The sequence below is a fragment of the Pyxicephalus adspersus genome, chromosome 3, assembly GCF_032062135.1.
Source record: "Pyxicephalus adspersus chromosome 3, UCB_Pads_2.0, whole genome shotgun sequence".
Lineage (NCBI taxonomy): Eukaryota > Metazoa > Chordata > Amphibia > Anura > Pyxicephalidae > Pyxicephalus > Pyxicephalus adspersus.
The window spans coordinates 5,116,819-5,127,483 of record NC_092860.1 but is presented as its reverse complement, the minus strand read 5'-3'; the positions used below and the strand labels follow the sequence as shown (position 1 = coordinate 5,127,483).

Below are 10,665 nucleotides of genomic sequence, written 5' to 3'. Positions count from 1 at the left end.
ACCTTTACTCATGGAATTACAGTTTGTTACATTGTATCTATATTAATAAAATAAAAGTAATTGGATGGTATTATTAGGGGGTGGGGTTTCACTGACGCAGATGACAGCTAACGGGCGTGGTTTATGGAAATGTAAGAGGCGTGGTTTCGGCGTCAAGGCAACCGATCGGCTCGCCTCCGCATCGCAGTAGCTTCTCCTGTCTTCGCTCTCTGCTTTGTCAGGCTGTTTTCGTTTCAATAAAGTTAATTGAAAGCTTCCGCAGCGTCAGCCATCATGGCGGCTAGCGGTGCCGGGGTGACGGTGTTGGCTCCTAATGGAAGGCGGCAGGTGGTGAAAGTGACAGCCGGGACCCCTCTGTTACAGGTGGGGGGAGCTGGGGGAGGGTAGAGGACACACCACCTCTGCCGGGTAGTCGCACCCTGTACTCACCAGCAGGGAGTAACTAGCACTGTCATAGGCCTCGGTGGTTTCTGGCTGCTCATGTAAATGTTACGGGGCCTCCAGATGTTCTGTGTTCTTGAGATTGGAGAGAACACATTGTGGCTGTGTTTATACATATGTTTATATTCTATTGTTTTTACGTTTGTATTATTAAACTTTAATATTTTTAACATTTTTTTTTAATAAAACTTTATTGCTATCACAAAGGGACTTACAAACTTCCAATGAGATAGCATAAAGTCTACATGATAGGATCTCTGTAAAGAAAAAATAAAGGGACAGCCCTGAAGCTTTCTGAATGTTTGGTATGAATAGAGACAAGTACTCTCTTGGGTGAAAATCTGAAGTGTGCCCAATGGTCCGTCATCTGATGTTCATCAATCAAGACAGTCACTTGCACATTGCCTAGGATGTGCTCTCCTAGATTCATTCTTTGCAGGGGAGATCAGCGATAGGATGTCAGATCCTGCTTACTCTCTATCCCAGTGTATCTTGGCCTTTTTAAAGCTCAATATTTTCACTTTACATAAAAGGCTAGACAACTCTTATATGTAAAGAGAAAATGTATTTATTTATTTTTTAAGTGCAACGCCACGACTGAATGGAAGCGCAGAGCCTCCCGGGATACCTACGTTACGCATCCTAGGAGGCTCATGGGTGCTTCTTCAGCGCATGCCATGATCCCGGACATGCACAGAAGAATTTTTTCTATCAAGGAAAAGATATGTGGATCTCGCGCATGAGCAGTGAGATCGGCTCTTTTTTCTTTTTCCCCCTTTACAGCAGCTATGTCACCCAATTTTACACCTGCGCAGTGCAAGGTCAGGTGACGTGCCAAGAAGAAAATGGCACCTGGTCGACAAAGAGGAATTCCAGGACGATGCGGGACCAGTTCGGGGAAAGGACCAGCACCATCGAGGGATCTGCAGGATTAAAGGTAAGGCTATGTACACACGTGCAATCATTGTCCTTGGAAAGGATCTTTCACGATCTTCCAACGATTAACGACTGCACGATTCATGAACGAGCTCTGTACATACAGCACCATTCTGCTGTATGGGAAGAAGGCCGGAGCGGCACCCCATTGCGCTCTGTCCCCCTTCACTTCCATTAAGATCGTCCATCGTCCATGGATCTGCCAGGATAGTTGTATGGACGACGGGTGCTGTACACAGGTAAGATGATCGTCCGATTTCGGCCGAGAACAATTGCACATGTGTACCTAGCCTAAGTGTGATTTATTTTTTTTAATTTTTATTTTTTTTTTCAGTTTAGTTTCACTTTAACATGGGGTAACCTTTGAGATAACTTTCAGGTCTTCAGCGAACTCCTTCTATAAATATATATCCACAGCTCACAGTATATTAGTGTGGTGATGAGTAGGTGAATGCCTTTTACATTGCTGACCATTGGGAAGAATGTCACCCTTACACATAGCCAAAAAGAATATTGATATCTAAGAGGTGTAAATTGCTCAATGACCCCTAGAAACCTCTGTAGGAACCCTGATTGAGAAACACTGATCCATCAAAAGCTCCCATTTCCCCACCGTGGAGGACCAGGTAGGCCCAGGACAAATAGTAGAGAAAGTTCATCTAGTCCTCTATATAAGTGATTGCCAACCTCTTTGGACCTCTAAATTTACTGGCTCCGGACCGTGTATGCGCCGGGAGCTGTGTGTCACTCAAAGAGGATGAAACTTCCCCTAGAGTGATATCATGATGTCAGGACCCCCACCCACTTCCCCAAAAACACAACCAGCCCACCGCCCTGAGCCTGCCATCAGTACAGGGGTCATGGTTTCCGGCTCTGTCCTGTGTGTCCTCCCAGCAGGGGTCCTTCTCCTGACCCCACTCGGGGGCGCACCGGCCAGAGCCGTGGACCACTAGTTTGTGACTGCTGCTCTATTTAAGAGTGACTGAGCTTCTTTAGGAGCCCCTTATCACATCTAATATATAGCTGGGCAATGTAAAAAAAAAATGTAAAAAAAAGTAAAGAGGCTAAAAACTAAATTACATTCCAGTGCTGCCTCTGCTGACACAGCAATGTATACAATGATGGCAGTGAAAGGGTTTAATCAGTGTTTCTCAACTTTTTTTTAATATGGGTGAACCATTGAAATAACTTTCAGGTCTTCAGAGCCCCCCTTCTATAGTTACCATATCCACAGCTCACAGTATATTAGTGTGGTGGTCCGCAGGAACAATGCTTCCTACATTGCTGGCCATTGGGAAAATGTCTCCATTACAGATAGCCAAAAGATCATTGAAGTCACTTACACTGACCTGAGAATCACAAACTGCTCATTGCTCCAGTAACCCCCAGCAACCTCCGGAACCTTAGGGAACCTTCACTGGTTGGGAAACTCTGAGTTAAATTGTATCTTCAGCTAAATGACACTGGCTTTATGGTTCTGATAGAGAAGCTTACAATCCCTTTCAGGTTTCTAGAACTCCACTGGGGGGATCTTTTCTCACTTCCTGTCCTGGTGACAACATTGCCACTTGGATTTTAGGCATGACAAAATCTCCAACACACGTACTGTGGTATAAACACACTTTTGTAGTAGGGGAACCATAGAGTTTTAATCATTTTTTTTATATTGTGGTCTATAACCTATTGAGGGTTTTCTATTTCTTTTGGTGGGGAGGATAATGTTATTGGAACAGGAAGTGAGGGTAAATCTCTTCAAGGTGGCTTCATAAATGAATAAAGACTCTTCCTTGATTTAGCCAACAAATAAATTGTATGGAATTGTATTTAAAATTGAAGTGGCAGCATTTTGAGTAAATGGCTGTGGCATGTAAAGATTGGAAAACTTTGTATTTTTTGTTATTTTTTTGGAGAATTTTTTACCTTCAGGTTTGTTGTATCTTCTTTTCTAAATAAATGTTGTTATAAATTACCCGTTGTCTCTTGCTTTTCATCACTAGATTGGTGGGGAGGTTGTGTACAGATACTAGATGTCAGTCACTGGTGGCAATAACTTGTTGTTATTGGAGATGAAAATCTCGTGCCAGGACAGGCTTCCCATGCAGCTTCCTGGGCGTGCTTTTCACTTCAGTGTTAACCCCGGCCCCTTTTAGTTGGGCACATCACCCGGCATTTTTCGGGTACCACCCGTCTGTTCTTGTGTGGTTACTGAAGAGTTGAGTCACAATACAGGGGCTGTTGCACACTTTGGGTCATGCCTTACATGTTTATGTTATATTGGTGGTCAGCTCTGTATTTAAATGTGGGCGTTTCCAATGATAGGTGACTACACTTTATACCTAGATGATTTTTGGACTGGGGACACAGAGATAAACGCAGAGGTGTATGTCATTGGTCATTCTTGTGAAACGCAGCCGTTGAAACCAGAACGCAGCTGCATGCTTTCTTATTGCTGACCACATCATCTGTACTGTGCTCCTGAGCAGATATATTTCTATAAATAGGAAGAAAAAGAACAAATATCTCATGTGTGGGCCCAGTATGCTTTGAGGGTCTTACCAAGAATGCTTGTTAATTCACATTGACGTGCTGTGTATTACGGAATTCCTTTTATTACAAATGAGTTGCCAATGTACCACAATGAATGAAAAAATGTACACAATTCTAACAATGCCGTGCACAACAACACGTTGTTTATTATCTTTGGATGCAGCATTGAAGGGTTAAAACTGTCAGTGTATACTTTGCTGTCTGTGTTCCATTGAAAACATTTCCTTTAATTAAAATAATCTCTCCATTTGTAGGACAACTATCATTGAAACAGGTCTCCCCATTTGAACTTACCTCCTGTTCTTGCAACATTTTAAATTTAAATAATATTAATATTAATAAACTATTACATATTACACAATGCTGTACATTAGATAGGCATTTCTCTTAGCGTTCTGTCTCTGTGACAGTGGTCATGGAATCTCACAACCCGGTATACCCAGCTAGTGTCCCTCAGTCCATCACTGTACAGGTAGTCCCTGAGTTAAGGACATCCGATATGCCAATACCTCCTAGGAGGTTTAATGGGGGGCGGTTTGAGTGACTTGCAGAAGAAATCTTTTGCTAAATACAGCTGAGGTTGAGGGCGATCTTAAAGCGTACCTAAACTCAGAATTTTCAGTTTACACCAAAGGGTAGACAACCCTTTTATTTAAGGTAAAAATTCATTTTTTTTTTTTTTTTAGGCGCAACACCCTTTTCTAAAAACAAACAAAAAAAGCTACTCCGCCCCCTAATTCTTGGCCTGTTGAAAATGGGACTGCAAAGCCTCCCGGGATACCTACGTCAGGCATCTGGGGAGGCTCTTGGGTGCTCCTTCTGAGCATCTCCGGCATGCGCAGAATAAACCTTTTTGCTTAAAGAGAAAAATTCGCCACATGCGAAGTGAGATCGGCAATTTTTTTTTTTCATCCTACATCACCCGATCTCGTGCCTGGGTCGGGAAACGAAGAGGGCAACGCCTGGAGCGCCGGCTCTGGGACGGATGCCGAGACGACGCAGGACCAGATGCCGGACTGCCCAGCGGGATTGATGTAAAGTGTATTTTTTTTTTTTTTGTTTTTATTTGAGTATAGTTCCTTTTTAAGGACTGAGCTCTTTCTACAGCCTCTTGTAACTCTTTAATGACCAAGAAAACCTCTGCAGTTGTTACTTTTTCCATATCAAAGCACAGCTTGCTCCAGAAGTTAATGAATCTCTAGGCTTCATAAAGATTTTTTTTTGCTTTATTTGTGATTAACTCACAAAGGGAGGATTTTATACAGTAACTGACACCACGCTGCCTAATAATATGTTGAGACAATCATCTGTCCTAATTTCACTTATTAAAATAATGTACCTGTTCCGACTTGCATACAAATTCAACCTAAGAACAAACCCACACTCCCTATCTCATATGTAACTTGGAGATTACCTGTAATTAGTAGTCTGGTCCTTCCCTTCAGACTCTGCCAATGTCACTACATAGGTGGCACTTTAAAGATATGGCTATGCTGTGTCTATTACAGTTACAGGCAGCATAGCATTGCTGGCTTCTCCAGTATAGTTGAGTTTGTTGTTGGGTCTGGGACAAGTGTGCATTTTTTATTTTTTTAATGGTTAAGGTGACCCTTTATCAAATGCCAGGAAAGTTTAGAATTGAGAGACTCATTCGAAGGAAGATTTGACAGCTGGTTGGAAAATAAGGGGAAACTCACAACCTGCTCTGAGTGTTACGTTGGAACAATCGTATCTATGCAGCTCAGGATATTTACAATATGTATCTGTGTGTGCTGTGTTGTTAATTATCATTAACGGCACCCCAAATGCATCTTTGAAGTACAACATTGCTATGTGTGTTGCTGCATGCACGGTTTTCTTACATCTTGTGGTGCACTGGGCAGCCCGTTTCAATAAATGGACTGCTGTAACACAACACACAGCCAACTGAACTTGCCCTCCGTGTTAAAGTGTATGTAATATTGAGCATCTAGGACTGCTGTTACAAATGAAGACAAGTGCAGCCATCAAGTAAAACTTTTTAAAACTTTAAAGTGAAAGGAATTGTTACCACATTGGTCATATTTTTCTTTGTTCTCGGTGTCCCCACTTTAAATTTTTAGTACTGTGTTAATGACACATGTAAAATATGGGATTCCTTATCACTTTCCCTTCCATTGAGAGCACTAATAATGAATTGTAGAGAAGGGAGCTCTAGGCAGCACGGTGGCTTAGCACTCCGGCCTTTGCAGCGCCGGGTCTCAGGTTTGAATCTCGGCCAGGACACTATCTGCATGGAGTTTTCAGGTTCTCCCTGTGTTTGTGTGGGTTTTCTCTGGGTACCCCAGTTTCCTCCCACATTCCAAAAACATACGGTTAGGTTATTTGGCTTCCCCCCCAAAATTGACCTTAGACTGTATTAAAGACATATGACTATGGTAGGGACATTAGATTGTGAGCTCATTTGATAGTAAACTAAAAACTGAAAGAGGAACTAATCGTTTAATAGCTTAATACTAAAAAAATAGGTTCCTGTGAGCCATATATGTTATCACATTGTCCAAGATACTGCAGAAAACAATGATAATGTCAAAAGTATCTTGCAATTCTTTAAAATAAGAAGAATATGGTTCAAAGCCTGCAGCTATGTAGTTACATAACAACTGTATTCAGAGGAACATCACTGGTAATATGTTATTCCTAAACTGTAAGTACCTGCTCAGACATGCTGAGTTCTGTAGTTCTACACATTGTATTTAGCAGGGTTAGGTAACTGCATGTCCCATGGAATTGTGTGCTCTCCCTTGGCAGTACATGCCAAGTTATCCTTGAAGACTTTGTCAACTTATTATTCAGTGGTTGTATCACTGTATGGCCAGAAACCAGCGCTTGATTGCACTTGATTGATGTTGTAAGTATTTGTCTTTAGTCTTTCCAAAATGATCAACGCTGATGATGTGCTGCTTCAATTACTGTTATTCATTCAATAAATATCTCTGTTTGGAAGTACTTTCTCACTCACAGAGGTTTTACCAATATTTGGTAATTGCCCATATGATTAATTCAGAGTCATCCTTTTGCTTCCTTTTAGCAATAAGTAATCTTCCGTTTTTGATGAGTTGCAGATAAGTTATGTTTGGCCTCTGTGTTTTTTTTTTTAAGGTACTGGAAGAGGTCTGCAAGAAACAGAATTTCAACCCCAGAGAGTATAACTTAAAGTGAGTTTACATTTTTGTTTTGTTCAGTTTGCTTACTTGTAACACCATCTTAACATGTTACCATAATGGGACAGCATGGTGGCTCAGTGGTTAGCATTCTGGCCTTTGCAGCGCTAGGTCGCAGGTTTGCATCTAGGCCTGGACACTATCTGCATGGAGTTTGCGGGTTCTCTTTGTAATTGTGTCAGTTTCCTCCTGGTACTCTGGCTTCCTCCAACATTCCAAAAACATGCAGTTAGGTTAACTGGCTCCCCCCCCCCAAATTGACCTTAGACTGTATTACTGACATATGACTATGGTAAGGACACGAGTAGATTGTGAGCCCCTCTGAGGGACAGCTAGTGACCTGACTATGGGCTTTGTGAAGTGCTGCGTAATATGTTGGTTATACAAAAATACTATGTAAAAAAATTATTACCAATAAATGAAACCAATTCTTTTTAGATTTCAGAGGACAGTTTTAGATCTGTCTCTTCAATGGCGATTTGCAAACCTTCCCAACAATGCCAAACTGGAGATGGTGAGCTGCTCCACGCAGCGAACTGGAGCTGACTGTTCGGTGAGGAGTCTTTGCATGCTACAAAGTATTCTGTCTGTGAAAAAGAATGTTTGTGATAAAAAATGCAGATTGTGTTGATAATCTCTTCTTGGATTGATTTAGCACTTAAATATTGTGTGACCCCTGCTGAGAGGCTTTCCCCCTACATCAGAGAAAATGTGCAGATAATCAGTACATCCATCCTGCCTTTCTTGACCATGGAGATATTTGTAATAATAATAATTTACTTTAGGGAATTGACTTGCCTATCACACCTATTTGAGCTAAGCATCACATTCAAAAACCATAGACATTATTATAAAGTTGGCCCCCACTTTCTGCCTATAACAGCCTCCATTCTTCTCAAAAGTATTCTGCAAGGTTTTGGTGCCTGTGGAAGTTTGTACTCATTCATCAAAGATCATTTGTGAGGTTAAGGTCAAGTGCTGATGTTGAATGAGAAGTCACAGTCAGCTTCCAAGTCATCCCAAACTATTCAGTTGGGTTGGCAAAAGGGCTCTGGAAAGGCCTTTAAAATTCCGCTATACCAAACTGGTCAAACAATGTTCTTTTCACCTTTTCACGTAGTTGGCTATCTTTTCTTTGCTAAAGAAAACCACCCATACGCTAAACGTATGACTCCCTTATTAAACCGCTCGATTTTAAGTTTTGATTAGGAAAGCCAGCAATATCTGCTGTGCCGTGTCTTAGGTAACTCTTAGTGCTCCAGGAGTTCTTCCATCTTGCATGAAATTAATTTTGTGCGCAGCAAATATTTTTAGTGTTTAAGACTTTATAAACACAAAATTTGGATACATTTTTGTAACTTTTGTTAAAATTTCGAGGAATTTGACAAATGAAAGTGCAGTTGGGTTCAGTACTGATTCTTGAGCATATAAACAGCATAAAATAATTTATCCCTAAGATTTAACGATTAAAAGCAAAATTGCAGTTATTTTCACATATGGCAAGCTAGGAGCTTTAAAATCTAAGGAGTTTTGTTACCCAACTTTAACTACATTCCATATTGTCATGTGTTTACCAGCGCTTCCAAACTCCCAGCTGGCTCTACCTGTTGTGGCCAATAAAATAGCAGAAGTGTCCGGCAAGATTCAAAGCATCCAAGCTTTTGTTGGGAGTTTTTCATGATAGTGTGCAGGTTCTTAGAGCTCCAATGGCATTTGCGAAAATAAACAAAATATGTGTGTTGGGAACTTTGAGGTGCCTTCTGTAAAGTCTGGGTGCAATACACACACTTATAAAACTACTTTTATCTTTTGTAAACTGTTTTATTGGATAAGCCAAAATGTGCTGAATCAAACCACTCGTGTTCCCTGTAACTACAAATAAACATTCTCTTTCCAACTGTCTGAACAGAGGACCGGTTGTTGTGAAGGGCACAGGCAAGTTTAGCACACAATCCTAAATGGGCCAAATGAAATAACACTTTTGACTTCTGTTCTCTTTTAGAAAGTTCGGGTAGCCTTGCAATTGGAAGATGGGACGAGGTTGCAGGATGAGTTTCAATGCAGTAAGACGCTTTGGGATGTCCTGGTCTCTTTCCCTAAAACTAAGTAAGATCCAATAACTTTATATCGTCGGTATTTTATTAGTGTTGTTAGCAGTTACCAGAACTTTCCTCTCCCCAGAGCTCAGGCAGTCACAGGCTCTCTGATATCATTATGTACAATGCAGGTTCAACAGTTCTGCATTGTAAGTAAGGATACCGGCAGCCCACTCACAACCCAGAGTATCCGAGATGTTTCCCCTGAACAAAAGTGGAATTTTAACCTATGCAGTTCAGAAGGAGGCTCCGTTTCAAAGTCTTTCCCACTTATGGAAGAACCCTAATCGAGCCTTCATATCATTTTCATGTTAAATAATCATAATATAAAGAGAGAATAGCAAAAAAAAAGTGTTTTGTTAAAACGGGTAGATGCAGGATCAATGTTTTGTAAATGGATCTTTAGTGCATTATAATGAAAGTGGCATCCAATCCCAAAATTTTTTTGTAGTTTTGGATAGATTTTGGAGGCATTGAGTCTGTTTACCTGGGAGGGTATTATCAGTGTAACAGAAAGTTATGGTAAATCCATAACAGAACAGATGAGGGTAAACCATCCAATGAGTTCCCCAGCATAACTTAGATGGTAGTTTTAAATATACTTTAAAGTAAAACTATAGGCCAGTGACAGCATCACTAGTGTGACATAGGCCTAAATGGTTAATTTTTTTAGCCGCTGGGTTTCAGTCTTACCTGGAATTCTATCTGGATGGAGTTTGAATGCCCTTCCTGTGGATGTGTGTGATTCCTCCCACAACTAACTAACATTTTGGAAGATTTGTCTTCTAACATGCCTGGTCTTGTATTGGGAATAGTAGATTACCAGCTCCCTTTGGGGGACTAAACCAATGAATGGTTCTGTGTAATCTTTAAAGCACAACAGATATGGTAATGTGACAGACCATTTTTTTATTTCCTCCGAAAATGCTCATTGATCTTACCAATGTTGAATTCTGATTGGTTCTTGTGGTTAACCATACCTTCCACAAACTCTTTGCATGGCCCTATTGAATAAGCTTGATATTTTGTCCAGTATTTTTTTAATGTTGCTGGCTCTAAGTTGCACAAATGAAGTGATGCTGTCTGTGTTTTGAGGTTTACGGCTGTTTGTGTTTTGCAGGGTGTGTTTGGACGAGGTTCCTCCTGGAAGCGTCGCCGTATGCATTTATATGCGAGATGAGGTAAGGCAATGCACAGAGCAGCGAATTCTGTAATCCAGACAGCTCGTTAATGATTCATTGGCTCCGGTGCTTCCAGCTCGCACCTCTTTACGTCCCTTAGAACTCAGCGACTGATGCATCAGAGTGGACGCAAAGACCGCCACCTGCACGCTTTGATGTGGCAATAAAAGTTCACCTTTAAGTGGGTTTAAAAAAATACAAATTACTTCACTGAGGTGTGACATTATAGTCTATGTATCCAGTAGTTTTCCTAAATGGGCC

General features: G+C 41.1%; 1 protein-coding gene across 1 annotated transcript in view; it reads left to right on the top strand.

The window, feature by feature from the left end:
* Positions 1–246: 246 nt before the first annotated feature.
* ASPSCR1 (ASPSCR1 tether for SLC2A4, UBX domain containing) overlaps positions 247–10,665 on the top strand; it is a 46,139-nt gene continuing 35,720 nt past the window's right edge. The window contains exons 1-5 of the mRNA XM_072403392.1: positions 247–363; positions 7,066–7,121; positions 7,566–7,680; positions 9,130–9,233; positions 10,344–10,404. Coding sequence (XP_072259493.1) covers positions 274–363; positions 7,066–7,121; positions 7,566–7,680; positions 9,130–9,233; positions 10,344–10,404 — 426 coding nt within the window. The 5' untranslated portion in view covers positions 247–273. The remainder of the gene's footprint in view (positions 364–7,065; positions 7,122–7,565; positions 7,681–9,129; positions 9,234–10,343; positions 10,405–10,665) is intronic.